Genomic DNA, 27,134 nt, shown 5'->3' on the forward strand with positions numbered 1-27,134 from the left:
GAATCACTTGCTTAAGCACATACGTTTGAAAATAAGGTTTCTTTGATACTATGTTCAAGTTGCATTTTTTAATGGGGAGCATGTACATAGATTAGTCAGGAACTATTTAGAATTTTAAGGCTAAACAGAAAACAGTACTCAAACAAGGGTTACTTGGAAAACTTGCTCTCCCCAGTCCCCATGCTCACAGAAACAATTAAAAAAACCTTTTGATATTAGCAGGTAATGTCCCTGGAATTTAGCTAAATGCCACCCATCATCTGACAGATGTCCCAGGGAGAGGGTGGCTCAATGCCACAGGAATGGTGACCAAAATGGAACCCAGATTTCTCAGACCCCCAAGGAAAATTATTCCCACCACATTCATGAGATGTATGTGTGCATGAAACACAGATGGCTCAACTTTTATTCTCGGCCTCTTCTCTGTACACAGGGATTTCGTGTTTCTTTTTTAAATGTACCAGTATCAATAGCAAAAGCAGTCACTTCTGAAAATGGCTAGAAGGCAATTATCTGCAGGAGAACTTACCCACAGGCTGAAAGCACCTGGGCTCTCAGGGGAGTGTGGTTTCCTCCATTTTGTTGAAAAGCATGGCTTTGGGTAGATATGTTCATATTTCTTTGAAATAAAAAGGGATTTGGGCTGTAAAATTCATTAACAGTAAGACAGCAATTCTGTCATCTTCAAGGAGAAATTTCAGGCCAAGCAGAAAGGCATTCTTCTTAAGAAGGGCTGTCATCAGACAGAATAAGAATGTCAGCGACACTGAAATGGCTCTGGACTTCAGGTTTCGCTGCCAATCTATTCAACAGAGAGCACAGTTTTCAACTTTCTGCACAAGTTGTTTTGTATTTAAGGGAGAATTTGGCAATGTTCAGAGAAGATGCAGAAGTCGGAATGTCCGGGGCACACACACCATGTAGGTCCCAAATGGGCACCAGGCCCCCCAGCTAGGAGTTTATCACCCCTGGTGAATTTATCTTCGTATATATTGTGTTTTATTTTAATGCCCTTTTCATTTAGGTGTCTCTTTTGATATACTCACCTGATTTGAAAGGTAGAAGAAGAGGTGAAGAAATAGGTCACATTCTCAATGGCTCAGCACTTGAGGTGGTGAGCCTGGAGCTTTGGGGCAGGGCTTAACATCATACTTCCCAACTCCCCTTCTAATGTCACTGCCCACGGAACCACCCAGTCCATGACTGGGTCCTAATGAAACAGTGTGCTCCAGGAAAACAGGTTTGGTTGTGCAAAGGAAACCCTAACTGTAACTCTGTCATTTACTAATTGTGCGACCTTGGATAAGTCACTTACCCTGCCACCTAATCGCCTCAGCAGTAAAACATCACATCCTTCAAAGGGAAAATGGGACAAAAGTTAAAGTGATTTATAACCTGGGAAGAGCTAGAAAACCATCTTATTTTATTATAATACTTATTTTTACCATCATAGTAAACATTTTAAGAAAACAGTTACTGATGCCACTGATAAGAAATGATTTAAGAAAAAAAGACTGCTTTCCATAGTTACAAAATAAAAACTGATTTGCATTAGAAAAATGCAAATGAAAACTACTCTAAGATATCATCTCACTTCACTCAGAATGGCAGCTATTAAGAAAACAAACAACAACAAGTGTTGGCGAGGATGTGGGGAAAAAGGCACACTCACACATTGCTGGCAGGACTGCAAATTGGTGCAGCCAATATGGAAAGCAGCAGGGAGATTCCTTGGAAAACTGGAAATGGAACTACAATTTGACCCAGCTATCCCTCTTCTCTGTCTGTACCCAAAGGACTTAAAAACAGCATACTACAGGGACACAGCCACATCAATGTTTATAGCAGCACAATTCCCAATAGCTAAACTGTGGAACCAACCTAGATGCCCTTCAATAGATGAATGGATAAAAAAAAATGTGGCATGTATACACAATAGAATATTACTCAGCAATAAGAGAGAATCAAATCACGGCATTTGCAGTTAAATGGATGGCATTGAAGAAAGTAATGTTAAGTGAAGTGAGCCAATGCTAAAAAAGCAAATGTCGAATGTTTTCTGATATAAGGTGACTGACCCATAACAGCATAGGGAGGATGAGCATGGGAGGAATAGACAAACTCTAGATAGGGCAGAGGGGTGGGAGGGAAAGGGAGGGGGACAGGGGATTAGCAAGGATGGTGGAATGTGATAGACATCATTATCCAAAGTACATGTAAGAACACATGAATTGGTGTGAACATACTTATACAAACAGAGATATGAAAATTTGTGCTCTATATGTGTAATAAGAATTGTAATGCATTCTACTGTCATGTATTTAAAAAATAAAATCAATTAAATATTAAAAAATAAAATAAAAACTGGGCAAAAGTGTATGAATGACAACCTATCACCACTGAGAATTTATTTTTTAAGTTGTCATCTTTATAAAGGCAAATAAAAGAAAAATGTCATCAAAATAGCTACACTGGGATAACTCCAGGAAACTTCTTTTTCTAGTTCTTGGTTTCTTTAAATGTTTGTTACCTTATTGTTTTTCTTATAGCTATTTTGTAATATGATTTTCATGCACATCAAAACCACTAAGGGCTTGGCAGTAATTTGAAGATAAAATTTAGATTAAAATTATTCAAAAACGAAAAACAAATTAATGAGAAAAGCACAAGAAGATGGTAAATGAGGGAGAGTCATATAAATAATAGAAGAAACAGTTGTCAAAGCTAATAAATAAAGTCTATGACATAAATGATACACAATGTACCCCCACAAGGCAATGGTTACTATGACAACAAGAAGAGATGCAATGTACTCAGAGTTACTCAACCAAATAGCTAACTGATATACTAAACATATTTCAGGAATATTTAATATACCTATTTTTACATGGTACTGAAAGGTTATTCCCCAATTTATGTAAAATTGCTCATTTAATAATAATAATAATAATAATAATAATAATAATAATAATAATAAAAATAGCAATTCCTTTAACTTATAAAGAGATCAAAGTTTCTTGTGCCCCGTAACTTACATAATAGATCATCATTTGCTAGTTGTTGCTAGTCCCAGATCACTTAATCCAAGTGTCCTGGGACTAGCAACAACTCTCATATTCTATTTTTCAGTAATCAATTTCAGCGTGGATGTCTAACAAGATGACTGTCCAATGACACAGTTAAGAGTCATTTACATACATTCAAGACAAGATACCCTGATTTCTCTCTTCAACTTAGATATAAGGTGCTTGGCATTAATATTTAAGTCTTATTTCTCAGCACTTCAATGCAATGTCAAAACAGCAATGCTCCCTGAATAGAGAAACCCAGGATAATCTTGGATTGAAGGCTTATAATAGAAAAGGATTTCCATTGTTTTATTACCCAATTATTCCAGAATCTTGAACTTTTCCTCCTAAGCTTTCTGCTGCATCTTTTAGAACAAACCCAGAGCTTTTATGTCTGTATTTTTATGGTACTTATAAGTTTAGAAAACTTGTTCTTATGAAGTAGCCATGTTCTTTCTTCCCATAGAGACTGTATGGCAGTGCATTTTCTTAAAAGTCCACAGTACTTACAATCAAGGCAAGAAAGTATCTCTCAGTCTGACAGAGGCAGAGGGTCTCTTGTTCTGACAGCATGTATATTTGAAGGGAAAAAAAAAGTTCTTTACTCCAAACTGGGGCTATTTCCTTTAGCACTAAAATTAAACAAGGAGGACAAAGCCTCGCAGTATTTGGAGAAGTGATAAATAAAGGAGAGAATTTCTTTGCTTTGGGGTGTCCCCAAGCCATGGACACCCACATAATCCTTATTGTTCACATAGAAATGTCTACATCCTTGAACTCAACAAACAGGATGGCTGCAACTAGGAAGGCGATGCTATTAGAATTCCCTTCCTATCACCTTTCCTTGAGTGAGAACCCTAGAATCTGTGAATCCCATTTTGGTCCTGAAGAGGCACACTGTGTGGTGCTGGAACATGAAGCTGCAATCTATCCCAGAAATGAACTCTGGTCCTCTGGCTGTCTCTGGGCTGTCCACTCTTGCACAGCGCTGGTTGGTAAAAAAGCCAGGGATACTGAGCTTGACAATTGGTGTCAGATTCCTACCCCGCACAAAGTTGGAGTAATTACATTTGCAGTCTGGAGGGATCTGGAAAGGTAAAGCCACCTTCTAACAACCAGAGACGGTGTCAGTGTGGAGAAAAGGATGTGTCAGAGACAGATTCCAGCTTGGGAGGTTATTTTTGGAATACTCCGAGGAAGCCTATGGTGTGGCTGCCCACATCACACCAGCCTGGGTGCTGAGGAAGCCGGTTTTCAGAGGTGTCAGTCCCTCAAGACTCATAACTAAAAATAAGTATCTACTTATTAAAGCAGTTGTTATTTTTACTCAGGCTTTTTCATAATTGCATAGCAAATTCTCCACATTTGAATTTTCAAAATATTTTGTCAATAATGCTTAAAATTCTTCAAAATCCATAATGTAAAAACTACATCTCAAATCTCACAAAAAAATGGACTTCTCATTTTTATGTATATCTAGAAGCTGAAAAGAAAAGAGTTTGCATGATAAAAAGGGTTAAGTGAGTTTTTTGGAATGATAATATAGGATATATTAAAAACCAAGGTTTTCTTATCAATGGTCCTAGGGTAATGATGTCTAACTCATTCCACCGTAATTCCTACCCCTCTAACCCCTCTCATCCCCTCCCTTCCTTTGCCCTATCTAAAGTTCCACCATTCCTCCCATGCTCGCCACCCATCACCATTATGCCTCTGTATCCTCATATCAAAGAAAACATTTGGCCTTTGGTTCTTTGGGATTGGCTTGCTTCACTTAGCATTATATTCTCCAACTTCATCCATTTACCTACAAATGCCATGATTTTATTCTCTTTAAATGCTGAGTAATGTTCCATTGTGTATATATACTACATTTTCTTGATCCATTCATCTACTGAAGGGAATGTAGGTTAGCTATTGTGGATTGTGCTGCTATAAACATCGATGTAGCTATGTCCCTATAGTATCCTGTTTTTAAGTCCTTTGGGTATAATCCGAGGAGTGGGATAGCTGGGTCAAATGGTGGTTCCATTCCCAGTTTTCCAAGGAATCTCCATACTGCTTTCCAAATTGGCTGCACCAATTTGCAGTCCTACCAAAAATGTGTGAGTGTACCTTTTTCCCCGCATCCTCGCCAGCACTTATTGTTGTTTGTCTTCTTAATAGCTCTCATTTTGACTGGAGTGAGAGGAAATCTTAGAGTAGTTTTGATTTGCATTTCTTGAACTGCTAGAGATGTTGAACCATTTTTCATTCATTTGTTGATTGTGTATCTTCTTCTGAGAAGTGTCTATTCAGTTCCTTGGCCCACTTATTGATTGGGTTGTTTCTTTGGTGTTATGGTTTTTGAGTGCTTTATATATCCTAGAGATTAGTGTTCTATCTGATGTGCTTGTGTTAAAGATTTTCTTCCATTCTGTAGGCTCTCTGTTCACCTCACTGATTGATTCTTTTGCTGAGAAGAAGCTTTGTAGTTTGAATCTATCACATTTATTGATTTTTGGTTTTAATTCTTGCAGTACAGGAATTTTATGAAGAAAGTTGGAGCCCAATCCGACATGATGGAGATTTGGGTCTACTTTTGTTTCCATTAGGTACAAGGTCTCTGGTTTAATTCCTAGGTCTTTGATCCACTTTGAGTTGAGTTTTGTGCATCGTGAGAGATAGAGGTTTAATTTCATTTTGTTTCATGTGGATTTCCAGTTTTCCCAGCACCATTTGTTGAAGAGGCTATTTTTTTCTCCAATGTATGTTTTTGGTACCTTTGTCTAATATAAGATAAATGAAGTTGTGTGGGTTAGACTCTGTGTCCTCTATGCTGCACCACTGGTCTACTGGCCTGTTTTGGTACCAGTACCATGCTGTTTTTGTTACTATTGCTCTGTAGTATAGTTTTAGGTCTACAATAATAATGCCTCCAGCTTCACTCTTCCTGCTAAGGATTGCTTTGGCTATTCTGGGTCTTTTATTTTTCCAGAGGAATTTCATGATTGCTTTCTCTATTTCTATAAGGAATGCCACTGGGATTCTGATTGGGATTCCACTGAATCTTTATTGTGCTTTTGGTAGGATGGTCATTTTGACAATATTAATTCTGCCTATCTAAGAACAAGGGAGATCTTTCCATCTTCTAAGGTCTTCTTTAATTTCTTTCTTCAGCGAGTTATAGTTTTCATTTTAGAGGTCTTTCCCCTCCTTCATCAAATTTATTCCCAATTTTTTTTTGAGGTTATTGTAAATGGGATGGTTTTCCTAGTTTCACTTTCAGCAGATTTGTCACTGATGTACAGAAATGCCTTTGGTTTATGGGTGTTGATTTTATATCCAGCTACTTTGCTGAATTCATTTCTTAGTTCTAGGAAATTTCTGGTAGAACGTTTTGGATCTTCTAGATATAGAATCACATAATCTGCAAATAGTGATAATTTGAATTCTTCTTTTCCTATCTGTATCCCTTTAATTTCCTTTGTCTCTATGATTTTTCAATAGAATTCATGTATAAGACACGAATGATGTGAACATACTTTTTGTATCATTAGTATCTTCAAAAATTGTGCTCTATATGTGAAATATGAAATGATCTGCATTCTGCCATAATGTATAACAAATCAGAATAAAAAAAGAGGACCCCAAAAGAGTTTTGTCAATAAATGTCAAGCTTTCAGAATGGGACAACAAAAGCAAAAAAACAAAAACAAACAAACAAAAAAACCCCAAGGTTTTCAAAATAAAATAAAATAAGGGCGGGGGACGGGGAGCCTACTATGGCCTAGAAAAGAGGCTGATCAGGGACCCAGGCCCCTCCACTCAGCACTGAGATTCTTCTCCTTGTTAGAGTTTTATTGGCTACTACGACATGGCTTCCAGTAGACCCAGGAGTATGAGTGTGAGGCTCTGGCAGAAAAACTAATTAATCATGTGTATCTCAGCACCCCTAAAATATCTAATCTCAATATATCTAGTCTTAGCTGGTTGTTAACTTGGGATGAAATTCTATGGTATTATTTTGTTAAGCAAATAAGGCTGATAACTATCCTTTTTAATGAGAAACTTATTACATTCTATCCCATCTGGTAAGCTTTGATTATTAATATTTTAATTGACATCTACAGAAAGTAGCAGAGTGTTACAGGATATTATTACCAAGAGTACATGCAATATCTATGCCCCATAAGAACCAGTACTCATTTACATTTTCTTATAGCACTACGGTCATTTGTAATAGACATTTAAACGTTTCAAAGCTAAAATTGAGAATATTCATTATGTTCTGCTAAAATGTTACCAGTTTCCTTTTACTTAATTGTCAGAACATCCCCCTGGAGTTAGTTATAGGTACCAAATCCAGTCCTTAGGATCATCTATTAGCCATGCAAATCATTCTCTTCTCCTCGCCCTCCCCCTCTAACTTATCTTCTGTCTATGTATATCCCATAAACCTAATACGTTAAGATAAATGCAAGTACAAAAACTGCCTAAGTACTTACAATGAACCTTAAACTAAATCAATCCTTTAGTTTTTAGGGCAGTATTAGGTTTATGGGAATAATGAGTAGATAGTACAGAGAGTTCCCACATTTCCCTGCAGCATCAGTCTCATAGTCTTCTATTTTTAATATCTTGCATTGTGTGACATATGCCTTACATTTGATAAACCAATGTTGATACTTTTTATTAATAACTAAAATCCATAATTTACATTAAGACTTTGTATTATACAGTCCTGTGAGTTTTCACTATACAATGTAAACTACAGAACCCTAAAGAGAGAAATCAAAGAATACCTAGAAGATGGAAAGATCTACCTTGCTCATGGATAGGCAGAATTAATATTATCAAAATGACCATACTACCAAAAGCACTACACAAATTTAATGCAATTCCGATCAAAATCCCAATGGCATTACTAATAGAAATAGAAAAAGCAGCCATGAAATTCACCTGTAAAAATAAGAGACCCAGAATAGCTAAAGCAATCCTTAGTAAGAAGAGTGAAGCAAGTGTCACCACTATACTAGACCTTAAACTATACTACAGAGCAATAGTAACAAAACCAGCATGGTACCAGCACCAAAACAGGCCAGTAGACCAGTGGTACAGAATAGAGGACACAGAGACCAACCTACAAAATTACAATTATCTTATATTAGTCAAAGGTGCCAAAAACATGCACCGGAGAAAAGACAGCATCTTCAACAAATGGTGCTGGGAAAACTAGAAATCCTTTGCAAGCAAATGAAATTGAACTCCTATCTCTCACCATGCACAAAAGTTAACTCAAAATGGATCAAGGATCTAGGAATTAAACCAGAGACCCTGCGTCTAAAAGAAGAAAAAGTAGGCCCTAATCTTCATCATGTGGGATTAGGCCCCAACTTCCTTAATAAGACTCCTATAGCACAAGAATTAAAACCAAGAATCAACAAATGAGATGAATTCAAACTAAAAGGTTTTTTCTCAGCAAAAGAAACGATCTGTGAGGTGAACAGTGAGCCTACATCCTGGGAGCAAATTTTTACCCCTCACACATCAGATAGAGCACTAATCTCTAGGGTATATAAAGGACTTAACAAACTAAGCATTAAAAAACCCCCAAATAATCCAATCAATAAATGGGCCAAAGACCTGAACAGACACTTCTCAGAAGAGGATATACAATCAATCAACAAATACATGAAAAAATGCTCATCATCTCTAGCAATCAGAGAAATGCAAATCAAAACTACTCCAGTCAGAATGGCAGCCATTATGAAGACAAGCAAGGATGTGGGGAAAAAGGTACACTCATACATTGCTGGTGGGACTTCAAATTGGTGCAGCCAATTTGGAAAGCAGATGGAAAGTCCTTGGAAATATGGGAATGGAACCACCATTTGACCCAGCTATTCCTCTTATTGGAGTATACCCAAAGGACTTAAAAACAACATATTACAGAGACACAGCCACATCAATATTTATAGCAGCACAATTCACAAGAGCTAAACTGTGGAGCCAACCTAGATGTCCCTCAGTGGATGAATGGAGAAAAAAAATGTGGCATTTATACACAATGGAATATTACATAGCACTAAAAAAGAACTAAATCATGGCATTTTCAGGTAAATGGATGGCGTTGGAGAAGATAATGCTAAGTGAAGTTAGCCAATCCAAAAAAAAAAAAAAACCACAAACAATGTGTATTCACTATAATGGTAGATGATTTCATACAGAATGATTTCTTCTCCTTTAAAATGCCCTCTGTTTTACTTCCTAAAATGCTTTAAGCTTTTCTCATACCTTCCCTGTCCCTAGTCCCATCTTAACCCTTAACAATCACTGATCTTTTGGCTGTCTTTGTGTTTTGCAGAATGTCACAACTTGGAGTTATACTGTAGGTAGCCTTTCAGACTGGCATCTTTCACTTAGCAATAATCAACTAATTTCCCTCCATGTGTTTTTGGAGCTCATTTTTTTCTCACTACTGAATATTAATTTTTCACTGCTGAATAATTTTCACTACTAAATAATACTGGATTCCTTATTCATTCACCTACTGAAGGTCATCCTGGTTGCCTCTAGCTTTTGGCAATAATACATAAAATAATACATAAATCTGCTTTAAATATTAGTGGTCAGGTTCATGTATGGATATGTTTTAAATTCATTTGGTGAACACTTAAGAATGTAACTGCTGGGTTGTATGGTGAGAATGTGTTTAACTTTGTAAGAATTGTGAAACTGTTCTTCCAAATTAGTTGCACTATTTTGCATTCCCAAAGCAATAAATGAGAGTTCCTATTGCTCCACATCCTCACCAGTATTTGTCAGCTTTTGGATTTCAGTAATTTTGTTAGGTTGTGTAGTGGTGATTCCCTAGTGTGGACCATGTTTTCATATGCTTATCTTCCATTTATATCTGCTGAGTTTCCAGATCTTTGCTATTCTAACCATTAGGTTATTTTCTCATTGTTGAGTTTCAATAGTCCTTTTAATTCTTTGGATGCAAGTCCCAAACCTTGACTTATCTTTTTTATTTGCTTAATAGAATTTTTTAAAAACCCAATTTACCAAGTTTCTCTTTCATGGATTGAGCTGTTGGTGTCACTAGATTTTCTCCTTTGTTATAGGAATTTTAGTTTTGCATTTTCCATTTCAATCTATTATTCATTTTGAGGTTTTTACATTTTGAATTTGTTGCACTTGTTTTTTTTTTATCTTTTCTCTGATTTTGATTGGGTATTTTATATGATTAAACTGTCTCTCTTTACTTAGAACATCAATTATACTTTTAAATCAAAAAATATTTTTATTGGTTGTGTTGATAGTGTTATGGTTCAGATCTAAAAATGTTCCCTGAAGAGTTTGTGTATTAGGCAATGAGGAGAGCTGAAACCTCATTAGTAGATTAATCCATTTGATGAATTAATAATCTGAATGGACTGAATAATTCAGAATAATAATGTGAATGGGTGGTGATGGTAGGCAGGTTGAGTACAGCCAGAGGAAGTGTATCACTGAGGGCACGGGAATTATATCTCTAGTGAGGTTCCTTACTCACTCTGCTACCCAGCTTTCCTCTGCCATACACTTCCATCATGATGCTCTGCCTTATCTGGGGCCCAGAGCAATGAAGTGGGCCGACCACACACTGACCATCTGAAACTGTGAGACAGAGATAAACTTCCTTGTCTAAGCTGTTATTTTTATTTTTATTTTTTGGTATTGGGGATTGAACTGAGGGGCACTCGGCCACTGAGCCACATACCCAGCCCTATATTGTATTTTATTTAGAGGCAGGGTCTCATTGAATTGCTTAGCACCTCACTTTTGCTTAGGCTGGTTTTGAATTTGTGATCCTCCTGCCTCAGCCTTCCCTGCTGCTGGGATTGTAGGTGTGTGCCACCTTGCTTGGCTTCTAAGCTGTTCTTGTTAGGTGTTTTGACCATAGTGGCAGAAAGATGGCTAATACACAGAGTTTGCATCACACATTACAATTTATCGAAGTCCTCTTTAAACTAACACTATGCCAATTTGTGGGTATTGTTAGCACCTTATAACAGAGTACACCCCCATAATCCCTCTCATCCCATATAGCACTGCAGTCACTCATTTCACTTATCATAACCTATAATCATCCAATTAATTGTTACTAGTATTCTGAAAATTAGTTGATTACTTAATACTATAGACTGTATTTCCTCATTTTTTCTTTATTTAATGTGCTTCTTTTTTATAGCTCTAAGTTTCTGATGTATAATTTTCCTTCTCTTTGGAAAGCTTCTTTTAATATTTCTTGCAAAGATGCTATACTGCAGACAAATGCCCTCGGTTTTTGTTTGAAACACTATTCCTCTTTCACTTTTGAAGGGTGATTTTGTGGCATATAGAACTATGGGTTGTAGGGTTTTCTGAAAATGCTTTAAACATCCCACTTCATTATTTTCTTGCTCACATGGTTTCTGAAGAGAAGTCCAATATCATTCTCATCATTGCTCCTCTATGAGTAGGGTGACACCCCATCCTTCAGGTTCTTTTAAAATTCCCTCTTCATCTTTGATTTGTGTCATCTGAATATGATACAATCTAGGGGTGGACATTTTGGCATTTATTCTGATTGGTATGCTTCATGCTCCCTGTTTTCTGCTGTCTGCCATTAATATTGGAAAATCCTCAGCTATTATTATTTCAAATATTTATTGTATTCTTTTTCATTTTTATTTTCCTTCTGCTAATCCCACTGTGTCCTCTGTGACTGTCCCACATTCCTCATAATTCTTGTGTATGTAATAATGTCTTTTGCCGTTGTTATGTCGCTGTAAGTGGAGTCACTCCTGTCTGAAGAGTCACGCTACACAGAGCAAGACAGATGCCTAGGACAGGCAGAAAATGATGCCAACCACGAGTCTCACATTATAAAGAAAAAGAGTAGACACAGGTTATCAATTTGCTATTATAACCCTTCTCTCACAGGTAACTCCAGGAAAAACGTTTCAGGGTAATTTAGCAACTTATTAATTCACTGATAGTTAAAAATCCTTAAACATACACAGAAACAATTTTTTTTTGCAATACAAAAACACTGAAAGCACTAATTCAAGTTTTCACACAGTCTTATAATTTCATTAGTTAAAAACTTCTGGTAAAGAGACATACAGAGGCTGCCTAGAAGACTTTAAACACATAAATAACTAGTAAGTTTTGTAACTCTGAAAGTCATCTTCCACAGATAACTAAATGAAATAAAAAATTCTGAAGAAGATGTGTACCTTCAAAACCTGTGGGGAGAGCCCACATGTGTGGCTTTCTGATATACCACTTAAGTCCTTCTTGTCTTCATTCTTTGACTCCCTGGTTGGAGTTGTTCTTTCTATTAATTTGATATTTATCTCTTCATTCTTATCATTTTTCTCAATTCTTTCTTATTTGTACTCACATTTCTGACTTAGTATTTATTGTCCTCCACTGGATTCAGATCTCAGTAGAACAAGGTGGTTCCCACAGCTATATGGGAACTGTCCTATAAACACACACAATACATACCCACAATATCATCCATGATAGAGCTGTGAGGTTTCAAGTATATAATAGAATTTACTATATAAAGATTGTATTCACACTAGTTCTAATTTTTAAAACATATTATTTTCAAATTGATGTTAAGATAAATTAATAAATTCAGAAAAAATTAAGCTGGCATTATACTTTAATTTTTACATAAGAAAATTTCACTTAAAGTACAGACTCAAGTGTAAAAAATATGAATCCAGAGATTTTTCTAAGGAAAGGTATAATCTTGATGTTGGAATAAGATGAAATGAAAACTAGAAACCACAAAAGAAAAAATTATTAGATTACATAAAATTTATCTTTAGCTGAAAAGAAAAAGTGGACAAGGGGGGAATACACACAGAATCTCTTTGTAAGAGAGATATCCGTAAATACAATAAGCCTGCTTCAAAACATACAATGATAACAAAAGTAATAAGAAAAAAGATTCTAGATAAACAAAGCAACTTTCAGAAAATGACTGACATAGAAAAATAAAACATTTCCTAATCAAAGAAAACTAATCAAAAGTAGAACAACTCTTTATTATCCAGATAAGTTATTTTTCTTCTCCAAATTGGCAAAATGAAAAAAAGTAAACCAGAGTTCTCGAAACACTGGCCAGAGCAATTAGACAGACGAAAGAAATTAAAGGCATAAAAATAGGAAAAGAAGAACTTAAATCATCACTGTTTGTGGATGACGTGATTCTATACCTAGAAGACCCAAAAGGGTCTACAAAAAAAACTACTAGAACTAATAAATGAATTCAGCAAAGTGGCAGGATATAAAATCAACACGCATAAATCAAAGGCATTTCTGTATATCAGCGACAAAACTTCTGAATCGGAAATGAGGAAAAACACTACATTCACAATATCCTCAAAAAAAATAAAATACTTGGGAATCAACCTAACAAAAGAGGTGAAAGACTTATACAATGAAACTACAGAACCCTAAAGAGAGAAATAGAAGAAGATCTTAGAAGATGGAAAAATATACCCTCATGGATAGGCAGAACTAACATCATCAAAATGGTGATATTACCAAAAGTTCTCTATAGGTTTAATGCAATGCCAATCAAAATCCCAACAGCATTTCTTGCAGAAATAGAGAAAGCAATCATGAAATTCATATGGAAAAATAAAAGACCCAGAATAGCAAAAACAATGCTAAGCAGGAAGTGTGAATCAGGCGGTATAGCTATACCAGACTTCAAACTATACTACAGAGCAATAGTTACAAAAACAGCATGGTACTGGTACCAAAACAGGCGGGTGGACCAATGGTACAGAATAGAGGACACAGAAACAAATCCACAAAATTACAACTATCTTATATTTGATAAAGGGGCTAAAAGCATGCAATGGAGGAAGGATAGCATCTTCAACAAATGGTGTTGGGAAAACTGGAAATCCATATGCAACAAAATGAAACTGAATCCCTTTCTCTCGCCATGCACAAAAGTTAACTCAAAGTGGATCAAGGAACTTGATATCAAATCAGAGACATGGCGTCTGATAGAAGAAAAAGTTGGCTATGATCTACATACTGTGGGGTCAGGCTCCAAATTCCTCAATAGGACACCCATAGCACAAGTGTTAATAACTAGAATCAACAAATGGGACTTACTCAAACTAAAAAGTTTTTTCTCAGCAAAAGAAACAATAAGAGAGGTAAATAGGGAGCCTACATCCTGGGAACAAATCTTTACTCCTCACACTTCAGACAGAGCCCTAATATCCAGAATATACAAAGAACTAAAAAAATTATACAATAAGATAACAAATAACCCAATCAACAAATGGGCCAAGGACCTGAACAGACATTTCTCAGAGGAGGACATACAATCAATCAACAAGTACATGAAAAAATGCTCACCATCTCTAGCAGTCAGAGAAATGCAAATCAAAACCACCCTAAGATACCATCTCACTCCAGTAAGATTGGCAGCCATTATGAAGTCAAACAACAACAAGTGCTGGCGAGGATGTGGGGAAAAGGGTACTCTTGTACATTGCTGGTGGGACTGCAAATTGGTGCAGCCAATTTGGAAAGCAGTATGGAGATTTCTTGGAAAGCTCAGAATGGAACCACCATTTGATCCAGCTATTCCCCTACTCGGTCTATTCCCTAAAGACCTAAAAAGAGCACACTATATGGACACTGCTACATCCATGTTCATAGCAGCACAATTCACAATAGCTAGACTGTGGAACCAACCTAGATGCCCTTCAATAGACGAATGGATAAAAAAAATGTGGCATTTATACACAATGGAGTATTACTCTGCATTAAAAAATGACAAAATCATAGAATTTGGAGGGAAATGGATGGCATTAGAGCAGATTATGCTAAGTGAAGCTAGCCAATCCCTTAAAAACAAATGCCAAATGTCTTCTTTGATATAAGGAGAGTAACTAAGAACAGAGTAGGGACGAAGAGCATGAGAAGAAGATTAACATTAAACAGGGATGAGAGGTGGGAGGGAAAGGGAGAGAGAAGGGAAATTGCATGTAAATGGAAGGAGACCCTCAGGGGTCTACAAAATTACATACAAGAGGAAGTGAGGGGAAAGGGGGAAAAATATAAGGGGGAGAAATGAATTACAGTAGAGGGGGTAGAGAGAGAAGAGGGGAGGGGAGGGGGGAGGGGGGATAGTAGAGGATAGGAAAGGCAGCAGAATACAACAGACACCAGTATGGCAATATGTAAATCAATGGATGTGCAACTGATGTGATTCTGCAATCTGTATACGGGGTAAAAATGGGAGTTCATATCCCACTTGAATCAAAGTGTGAAATATGATATATCAAGAACTATGTAATGTTTTGAAAAACCAACAATAAAAATTAATTAAAAAAAAGAATGTTTGGAATGTTCAACCAGCAAGGCAAATGAGGAGAAATGGTTTACTAAAATAAACTTAGCTAATAAAATAAAGCAAAATTCATACATTTGAATATATAACCTATTGAGAGAAATAGAAAATAATTAAGAAGGTAGCCATAATCCAACTTAAGAGCGATAACATTAAATGTAGATATATTAACTATCCCAATTAAAAGACTACTATAAATGGGTTGTACTTAAAAGTAAAACTTGTATGCCATTTAAAGAGATATGCTTAGATAAGGAGAGTATAAAAGGATGGGAAAATATATAATATCCCAAACACTAACCTGAAGAAAACTTATATAACAATATTAATATTAGACAAAGGAAATTAAACATAAGAAACCATAAGAGAAATAAAGAAGAGTATTTCAAAATGATGACAGTCAATTAATTAGGTTTTCCAGTGATTTTAACTTTATATGAGTCTAATAATATAGCATAAAATACACATGTAAAAGGAGAAGGAAATAATATTACAGTCATAGCAAAGAATTTTACCACATTTCTTCAGGAATCCAAAGAAGAAAGAGGTCAAAGAAAGAAAGAAATATCAGTGAGTATAAAAAATATCTCACAACACGATAAATTTGTTAATTTATTGTTCAGAATATGTTCTTTGCCTAGTGAAATAAAGCTAGAAATCATTATTGAGAAGATATGAAAGTCCCCAACTATTTGGAAAAGAAGTAGTATACTTCAACCATAGATAAAAGAGGAAATCACAATCTAAATGAGAAAATATTTTGAATTAATGATTGAGAAATTTGACAAACTTACAAAATGTAGGCAAAGTATGTTTAGACGAATATTCATAGCTTCAAGTACATATACTAAAGTATATTAAAAATGAAAGATATAGGTAACATTTAAAGCAGTCAGAAAAACAAAAGCAAATTAAACCCATATACTGTGGAAGGCAGGAAGACAAAAATAAAATAGCAGAAATTAATAAAAGAGAAAAAACGTATATGGTAGAAAAAAAATCAACCCAGCCAACAGTTGGTTCATTGAAAAGATGGTCAAATCTCAAGCCAGATTAATCAGGAGAGAGGCAAAGACAGAGCGAGAACGAGAGTGAGAAAGAGAGAGAGGGAGGAAAGAAACAGAAATGGAGAGTTAGCATGTGAGTTCACAGGGTACCGGTTTCAGGAAGGAGAAAGGACGTGACCTTAGAATCTATATGCACCAAAAAAGTCCTCAGGAGATATTGTGAATAATTTTATAGCAACAAACTTGAAAATTTAAATGAAAAAGACAAATTCCTAGAAAAACTGATTCAATGAGAATTTCAAAAACCTAAAGTCCTCAATTTATTAGAGAAATTTAATGTGCAATTTCTTCCTGTGAAGAAATCACCATGCTCAAATAACTTTTCTGGTGAATACATCTAAATAGTTAAAAAACAAATGTCATGAAATAACTCTTTGTGGAATGGAAAAATAGTGGATACAATTCAGTTATGAGGTCATTGTACTTGTAATACTAAAATATGATTACATTAATACAAAAAAATTACAAACAGATTTCTCCTATAAACATTTTTGAAGAAAGTCTTTTGAAAAATAAAGGCAGTGTTCACATGGCATGGTAGCATGTGGCTATAAAAATTTACTATGCAAGCTGAGACCACGCAAACTGATTTAATAATCAATGGGAAAAATTATGGTATTTTCCCATGAATTTTACAAATTTTGGTTAAAACATTAACATCTCTTTTTCCATCAATTATAAATTTTAAAATAGTGTAAGAATATTTAAATAGTACACTGTGATTTACATTTAAACATTGAATTTGTTTCTTGTCAACATCACTTCCTGTACAATGTCTTTATCCTGGAACAAGGAACTACATTCCTTATTTATGTCAATGGGTTTGCCTTCACTAAAGTCTCTGTACATCTATGGTCTGGAATGGTGGCAGATTCACCATTTCTATGGTTGGCTACTTTTCTATAAATCTGTTTCTATTTGATTAGAATTGCAGTTCTTGTGTTATCAATTCCTTTTTTGCTGTACTTTCATATTTGTTGACCAATCCCATTTTGGATCATGCAACTTCATAAAATATCATGTGGGGTTTATCACTGGGAGACAAACAGGCAACACAACTACATGCTTTGTTGACAGCTTATGAACCAAAAGATGTGCTATCACCAAACACCAAAAGACTTTAAAAAAAAGTGATGTCTTTGGTCACTGGTCAGGATGAAATCTTAGTACTTCATGCAATCACTCATAGTTAGCATACCTTGGTAATTGAAATCTGAACTGTGCTGAGGAGGGACTGATGTTATTTACGCAAATCATAACAATTGAAATGCATGCATATTGGAAGCAGGCAAAACAAGAACTACCTAAATTATGGGACTTATTCAGGGTGAGATGGCACACACCTGAAATCTCAGCAACTTGAAAGTCTAAGGTAGGAAGATTGCAAGTTCAAGGCCAGCCTAAGCAACTTGGCAAGAACCTATCTCAAAATAAAAAAATAAAAAGCACCGGGGATGTAGGTCAGTCATAAAGCACCCATTTGCCACAGTCCTCAGCACAAAAACAAAAATAAAAAACTCTCACAATTATTGGCTTTATTTCTTAATTTGAGTGAAATATATGAATGTTCATTTTTTGGGGGAATTCATTAAGTAATAAACATGTAATCTGAACACTTTTCCTTAATAACAGTATATTTCAACAAAAAATCCCTTAAGAATCATCATAATAATACTTGCCACATTAGCAGAATAAAAGTGAAAAATTATATGACCCTCTCAATTGGAGCAGAAAAGGCATTTGATACAATTCAATACTCATTAGTGAAAATATAAAAACAGCAAACTAGAAATGGGGACAATTCCCTCATCTTCTGAAGGGCATTAAAAAAAACTACATTCAAATGTCATACTTTAAATAACATAAAAATGTTTCCTTCTGAGATTGGGAATAAGACAAAGATGGCCTTGCTATCATTACATCTATTCAATAGTGGAGATGCTAGCTCAGGGAAACTGCCTAATATTATTGAAAATTATGAAACTGAAGGATATACCACATTCATGACTTAGAAGGTGCCAACGTACTTGCAACTGGTGTACCAATTCGCTATAATTCTAATTAGAATCAGAGTAAGTCGAATGGGGTGTGTATGTGGTAAATAGTCAAGCTAATTAGAAATGTAAAGGCACAAATATAGGACAATACTACAGAAGAACAAAGTTGAGGAGTGACATTTTTAGATCAGGATTTATTATATAAATCTGTGATAATTAAGACAGCTTGATATTGACAAAAGAATAGTCAGATAAACAATGGAATCAAACAGAATTCAGAAACAGATCCACACATATATAGTTAACCTGATTTATGACAAAGTGACATTGCCACACATTAGTGGAAGAAAGAGCTTCTTAATACCTGGTGCTGAGTCATCTGATATTCACAGAGAAAATTCACAGAGAAAGTGAATTTTGAACCCTACATTATACCATATATAAAATCAGTTCCAGGTCCATTCTGGATCTAAATGTGAAAGACAAAAAATAATTTACAATGAAAAATAGAAAAGCACCTTCATGAACACTGAATATGCTAAATCAATCAATCAATCAAATGGGACGCTAAAAGTGCTAACCAAAACAGGAAGGATTGATGAACTACATTGAAAGTTGGAATTTGTATTTGCCATAAGGCATCATTAAGAGGGTGAAAAGGCAAATAAGAGGCTGGAGAAGGTACCTGCAATATCTATCAACAGTGGATTCATCACCCCACAAAAAGAACCCCTGCATATCAATAATAAGAAGACAATCTAAAAGACAAATGGGGGGATACTTTATCAAAGAGAACAATCAACTGCCAACAAACTCAGAAAATGTGTACAAGGCTCACTGGGTCTCAGGGAAATGTCAAATAAAAATGGCTAAAATTAGAGATTGACAAATAATCTGTTCTGGCAAGGATGCACAGCACAATTTCTGTCCTGTGCTGGTGGGAGTACTAATAAACCACTTTGTAAAAACATTTGACACTAGCTTGTGAAGTTGAAATTAAGCAAACCTAATTACCCAGATAGCCCCCTTACTGATATTTACTCCACAGAAATGCATACCCATACCCACAAAATCACACAGAATATTCCTGGTGGCACCATTGGCAAGAATGCAAAACTGAAGATAGTTAACATTGAAATGGATAAATTATGTTTTCACAAAACTTAATAATATGCAGCAATGAGATTAAACAAAGCATGATTTGAAAGGATCTGACAAATACATCAGCAAAAGAAGTCAGAAATATCAGAGTACACAGGCTATTCTTCAATGTATAAAATGTTCAAAATGGGGCAAAAGTAAGTGGTAGTGAGTGAAGTCAGAACAGTAGTTACCCTGTCAGGAGGAGGTCAGGGGACTGCATGTTGTCAGCACTGGGTCAGGTTCTGCTTCCTGACCCAATTGGTGATTAAGGGGATGTGATATCTTGTGTACTCAGCTGAAACATTTTATTTAAAAAAGAAAGAATCTGGCAGATATATCTGAGCTGACTTAGGAAAGTAACATAGTCCAGGTATCAATAAGTGGGGAAACAAATCTAACTGAAGATCACTAAATATAATTCTTTACCAGTTGAAAAAAATAAAAATGTGAACTACAGTCATATATAACAAATTAGAATAAAAATAAATTTAAAAATATGAATCTATGAAGGATTCGTTAATAATATTTACCTTTTTGCATTTTTTAGACTTAAAAATTTTTTGAATTAAAAATGAGTATCAGTTACATGTTAGAGTCCAAAAAATAAATATGTTAAAAAAGAAACAACTGTCTAGCTGAAATTTACACAATTACAAAGGGGTCCCCTGGTGTGGTGCAATGAGGGGGCCCAGATAGTGTGACCTCTGTTCAAGGAGCCTGGTCTTAGCTGCTCTAGCTCTCAAGCATTCTGCAGGGTAAAAAGACACCGTGTGCAGATGAGCAGGTCTCTTAGCATCAGTGCAAATGCATTCCAATCAGCCTCACTCAAGCTGTACTAAAGGAGCAGTTTTGTCCCACTCTCTGTAGAACACTCAGTTAGCAAGGGTGAAAACTGGAGAGGCCACTGCCCAGATGCCCAACTCCATCCTGCAGAAGGGAGCAGTGGTGTTGCTCATGCATTACTTAACAAAATGCACAGAGGAAAAGTGCCACTAGTCCTGTCTTGTGTGGCACATTCATGAAGCTTACCTGTAAACTGAAGATTAGTGAGACAAACTCCAACTGAATATCTAAAATACCAGTTATTTATTTAAACTCCAACTGAAAACCTGTCAATTTTACCACCAAACATCCTTTTAAGAAAACCATGCTTTCCTCAACAAACTTGTATCATTAGAAAGTAACTTTATATTCTTGACACATTATTAAGGAAAAAAAGATAGAATGTTCCATCTCTCAGAATTATGTTTGAAAATTTAAAAAAGGTAGCTTTAAATTTTTTCATTATACATGCCAAATGTGTCTATTGTATATAGAATGGATTTCAGAATTAAAGATGGTTGGTTACAAGTAAAATCTGAAAACATGTCTAAGATGAAAATCAGAATCCATATATATGTGTACATGTGTACCCAATCTCTACAAATGCAGTGTATAAAATTTCCTATTATGGGAGAAATAGAGAACAAATTTTAGTTCATTTTTCATTTAAAAAAAGACTCCTAATAAGAGGCTGTTCATTCAAATCTATGTGGGTGGGGGGAAATAAGGACTTTAGATTAACAGGCTTAAAAATAAAAGGATAATGTTAAATGATCATTTAATATCACATTAGTAACATTGATTCTTGTTATTTTGTCTTATCCAGGTTAGAACCAGAACAAATGATCTTGACTATAACAATGGGGATTAGTCTGACATAGGAAGAACAGCTCTGGGTGACAGGCTAGACTGAGAAAGCTGGATCTGTGAGCACCACCTGTATATTTCCACGCAATCAAAGAGACTCCCATGGCATTTCCCCATGCAGAGAATTAGGGGTCCACAGGCACCCGAGGCAGGTGTTTCTCTGCATGTCTTCTGATATCACTGCCATATCTGTTACCAATGACCTCCACTATGAAGAAACTGAAATGTTTAAATTAAAGCACACAGTGAATGCATGAATAAATAAAAGCATATGGGCATAAACTTTTTACAAGTGATGCAGAAAAGAACAAGTGCATACTGAACAAGCTGTAAGAGATTTCATCGTTCACATTATGCAAATGCATTTTGCTAGTGATATTTTCTATTTTAGTCAGGATGATCCTCATTACTACTTTTACTATGTGAACTACAAAACTGTGTATCTGTTTTAACAAGAACATATACATAATTACTCTGTGGAGAAATTTTCAAAAGTGTCAAAATATGAATTAAAACACCGACACTTTTTTTTTTTAAAGGCTCCTTATGTGATTCCAAAACATGTTGCTTACAGAATGAAGGCTTGGTAAAATGGATGGGAACATTTGTATGGAGGAGTTTCTAAAATACCAGTTATTTATTTAAAGCAAGCTTCAGCTCTGGTTACATGATTTAGAAACTCTTCTGATGAGGAGAAATATAAAGCTGCACAATGAAAGCCACATGATTTTTGACCTCCATTTTTCTGAGGAAAAGACCCTCCCTCTTTGTTGCTGAGATAAAATCAGGAAGTCTTCCAACCCCCAAATTCATCTTTTCTCCAACTGAAATGAGCAGGTTAGCACTGCTTGAAGACCTCATGATCCTTTTGTTCAATGACAGCCATCCAGGCTCTTTTCTTCTTCAGAAAAATTGAACAAGTAATTGTACTGGAGATGAACTGCAGGGCTATCCAATTGTGCTAATTTGGTGTATTCTGCTAAAATCAGCAGAAAACTCACAAATTTTCCTTTCTTCTAGAAGATAAACAAATATTACTGTGTTCTGGGAGAGACAAATTTATAGAACTACTGTGGCCAGAGACACAGGATGCTAACTACAAATGATAAATATTTTCATCTGACCAGATCAAAATATTAACACTAAAATAAGACAACCCAGGGAAAACTCATTCTTTAGCTTGTTACCATGGGACCTAGCCTCAGAATTTGGGCTACACTGAGCCTTCACTGGAAAAAAAAAAAAAAAACCCAAAATGGAATTAAAACATGAAATTCTTTTTCCTACACACTAACAAATTTCTCAGCTCTGATGACTAAACTTTTTCAAATAACTTTCTTGCCTAATGAGACACCTTCTTTAGTCATTCCACTTATCAAATGCAGGGGACACTCCTGACTCCCCTCCATGACTTCAGCAGATTTAGATCCGTCCCAACCTGAGTGGGGTCATAAAGACAGACAGTCCAGCCTTTGTAATTTTGGAGGGTACTGGGAATTGAACTCAGGTGCACTCGACTACTGAGACACATCCCCAGTCCTCTTTTGTATTTTGTTTAGAGACAGGATCTCACTGAGTTGCTTAGTGCCTCATTTTTGCTGAGGCTGGCTTTGTACTTTCAATCCTCCTTTCTCAGCTTCCCAAGCCACTGGGATTACAGGTGTGTGCCAGTGCCCCTGGAAAGTCTTTTTACTTTTAAAAATGAGAAAATTGAGGTTTAGAGGTGTGAAGTGATGGAAATTTGTATGTGCAGGGTAGGGACTAGGACAAGTCTCGTGACTTCTGGTCAAGTTTTTCCACCACTCCCTATTGGAATGATAAAGCCAAACAATCAAACAGATAAGACATTCCAAACAACAAAAAGTATATTCTGTGTTTTTGCTCGTGTTTTTGTTTTTACCTCTGAAGAGATTATCCAAGTCAATATCTTCTTTTCCTTTGATTTTCAAACACTTTGCCTGCTGTACATGTCTGGGCAAAGAACAGAAATAAAATCTAGATTCATTATCCTGTGAAGTAGGAATAAATCATGATAGCAGCAGCACAAATTTAAATAAAAACCACTGGGTACACGTTAGTGACTTAGCAGATATTATGCTGCATGGAGCCCTGCCAGATTTTTTTTTTTTCAGTTTAAGATTTTGAAAAATAGATACTTTTGTTCAGGAAGTCTGCCTATAAAACCTGAAACTTAAAAGTCTCCTTTGCCCCCACATTCTATTATAACAAAAAGTTTCTAAAACTCTCTGGAAAAAATCTCTTCAGATTCTGAGGAAGATGAGACAGTGGGTGACAAGGCTGTAGATGAGTAAATAATAATTGCTACTGATGATTTTGACACTATTTTAATCAGAAGATTACAGACATTGTGCTCAAACAACTATATAAAGTAATTTAGTTACATTGCTGAATGTCAGAGAATTAATTAACTTTTAAAATGTTGCACTATGCAGTAAGGGCTGATTTTGTAACTCTTTCATCATGGAACTTTATTAGAACTTGAAGCTCATACTTCATAATGAATATGGAAGTTTTTAAAATGAAACTTTTCCAGGTTGCTAATTACCTACTAATTAATTTTAGGTAGATAGAACTTGATGCAATTAATTTTTCTATATATATTTATAACTTTAATAAGATCACAATACTTTCCTTTGCACATATATTTTCTTATTATACTTACTCTCTAATTTTATCCTAACAAGCCTTTGAAATGCTCATGAAAGAACATTTCAGTTTCTGTTTCAGATGAAGAAATTGATTCAGTTGCCAAAAGCCTATGTAGAAACTTAAATAACTTATACGTAATGAAGGTAATTTTATCTATATGTCATATAATCATGCATCTCATGGCATAATTATATTTATCAGTTATATCTTAATTCTTAAGACTTTTATCAAGCTGACAAAAACTGAAAAAGGATTTTGTTTGAAGTTGCATCTTTGGGCCATATAGATTCTGCAAGGCTGCTGTGGAGCCAAGTTCCTTAGGTGGCTAATCACCTGTAATACAAAGGAAGAACAGCATGCCAGGAATGGGAGGACCTGGGTTCATACCCAGGACCTGGCTCCTACATTTATGATCCCAAGTGGATATTTAAATACTCAGAGTCTTAGATTCTAATCTGCAAAAGAGAGACAGTACTTGCTTCATTAGGTTTTCTGAGCAATTACTGAAGTAGATATTAAAAAATAGTATAAAAACATTTATGCATCATGGATATGCATAAAATGTGTGGAATATTTTTATTTTCAATGTGTATACTTTTTAATTCTTTCATAATCCATATATATCATCAGGATTTGTTTACATTCTTTCTGAAAAGCATAGCACAGCCATTTTGCAAAGAATATGAAAAAAAGAAGAACAATTTTAGTTCTGCTTACTTCTTTTTGGCAAATCTTTGAGTATTTTCCCCTCAGTCCTACAAATTTTATGACACTTTGGATTGATTTTCAATCCATCTTAAAGCATCCTTCTGCAATGGATTAATAAAGATCTTAATTCTAGAATATAAAATTAAAAACTGGAGCTTCCTTACATAACACTGATGAGGATTTTTAAATAATTTTAAAATAAATCAAATAAGATTATTGAGTTCTGTTAACAATGCTAGGCACTGCAATTAATCACAGGTTACACTTTGGTATTGCCTTGCTTTCAAATTATTACATTGCTAGGGAGATAACACCAAGCCAATCCTATGGGCAAAACTCCCATGAGACAGGTACTTTCCAGGGACTCCCAGCCTCTCTATTTAGCTTAACCTCAGTTCTCAGAAAACTCTAAAAGGTAGGGATAGTACTCCCGTTTTATAAATACAAACACTAAGGTTCAGAAATATTAAAGAACTTTCTCCACATCAGCCACAAAGTGCATTGATGGTGGAGCCAGGATACAAAGTCAAGTTTTTGAACTAAAGAACCCAGACTTGATTCTGTTCCACACATGATCTTCCAATACTGCAGAACTTGCTGCTTATTTACAGTAGATATGGAGGAATCGTCACAGGCAGAACAAAAAGAAGAAAAAAAAAGGACAGTCAGGAATGTTCTTAGAGGCCAAGGGGAGAACATAGCTAGGCTCTCTGCAGAGAATGGGGGAGGGGGAATTCGGAAGAACTGGGGAGAAAGGGAGAAACTGGGCTGCAAGGAAAACAGGAGGGGAGAAGAGTTTTAGGAACCCAAATAAGCAAATCAATTTGTCTGGTAGAAGCCCCTGCACTGTGCAAGGAAAGGTGCATTGACAAAATAAGAGGGAGAAATGTGCTGCAGAGGACCTTGCCTGCAATGCTGGTGTTTGAACTGGATCTCATGGGCAGTGGAAAGGCCACTGGAGCGTTTGCATCTTGCAAGATCTACAACAGAAATGCTTGGAAATGACAAAGGCCAGAAAAGCGGCAAAGATGAATATTTTTTTTTTTTGGTTTGAGCTAAAAAGGTATTTCTTCATGTAAATCTCCAGGTACAATTACTTGACTGCTAATTTTTCCTAAAGCCTGACCTGTACCACCTTTCATATAATCATAGCTCCAGGCACCCTAAATAATCTTCAAAATCTTTCATTAGTAGGATTTATGTTATTGCAGCAAGAATCAGGCACTCCTCTCTCTCTCTCTCTCTCTCTCTCTCTCTCTCTCTCTCTCTGTGTGTGTGTGTGTGTGTGTGTGTGTGTGTGTGTGTCATGTATGTTTTATCTTTTCTAAATATTGCTCTAATAACTGCTTAGTTATAGCTTATAATCAGACTTCAAAGGCAAAAACTAGGCTCTGACTCTGTTTAATTTTTAGGTAACTTCTCCAAGTCTAAACAACAGTCTTTGAAATTTCCATGCTGACAAGTTGCATTCAGCTGAGATGAATTCTACCACTGAAAGACTCCTCATCTATCAGGGCATTCAGATGTGTGCACCATCAACTTTCATAGGAGACAGAACAAGAAAGGGGCTGTCACAGGGAGATGAAGAAGGTCAGAGAGCAAGTGGGGGGTCTTCTGCATGTAAAGTGGGAGAGATTAGAAAAGCTCTCAGGGGCTTTTTGAAAGAGGCTGCAAAACAAGGTTTACTGCAGAAAATGAAGAGGGGCCCCCAGGTGCAGAGCATGGTCCTGTGAAGTGTTAGGTGAGGAGAAGTGATGGGGCATGGGATGGAATGAGGTGGGGAGTGGAGCTGAGGACCACTGATGAGAACTGCAACGTCTCTCTGCTTCCCTGTGTGCCTGTATGTTTGGATATACAAAGGTTTTAATCTACAGTACAGCAAAATGGGCCAACGAGCTGAGTCTATTAATCTAAGGAAATAATAAAATATGCTTAGCTTTTACCTAAGAAGTAATTAAACCTTGAAAAATATGGCAGTAGAAAATATACATAAACAATGATATATATATAAAAAGGTTTACTTGGCATTATGTATAAGGAAAAATATTGGAAACAATTTTTCAATAGGGGAATGGGTTAAATGAAATAAGGTGGAATACTGTAGAATATCATGCGTTAAGAATAAGGCATTGACTCCATGTCTATTAATATGACAATGGATCCATGATATATTGTTAAACCCCCAAAACATGTTACAGATTAACAAAAAATGGCATAATTTTTAAAAAGAGCTGAAGTATATCTACATGTCCAAAGGTAGACACAGAAACTAAAGAGGTGTTGCAATTGTGTGACAATCTGTTGATACCAGCCACCTCAGTTTCTATCACCAAATTTGTAAAGCAATAAATGAGAGATTATTAAATTTTTAAAAAATCCATTACTT

At 35.7% G+C, this 27,134-nt stretch overlaps 1 protein-coding gene across 1 annotated transcript in view; it reads right to left on the reverse strand.

The window, feature by feature from the left end:
- The window catches only part of L3mbtl4 (L3MBTL histone methyl-lysine binding protein 4), a 323,948-nt gene that overhangs the window by 90,313 nt on the left and 206,501 nt on the right, over nucleotides 1-27,134 (reverse strand). Inside the window, exon 14 of the mRNA XM_077105612.1 lies at nucleotides 23,271-23,341. Coding sequence (XP_076961727.1) covers nucleotides 23,271-23,341 — 71 coding nt within the window. The remainder of the gene's footprint in view (nucleotides 1-23,270; nucleotides 23,342-27,134) is intronic.

Source organism: Callospermophilus lateralis, chromosome 17 (genome assembly GCF_048772815.1).
Source record: "Callospermophilus lateralis isolate mCalLat2 chromosome 17, mCalLat2.hap1, whole genome shotgun sequence".
NCBI lineage: Eukaryota > Metazoa > Chordata > Mammalia > Rodentia > Sciuridae > Callospermophilus > Callospermophilus lateralis.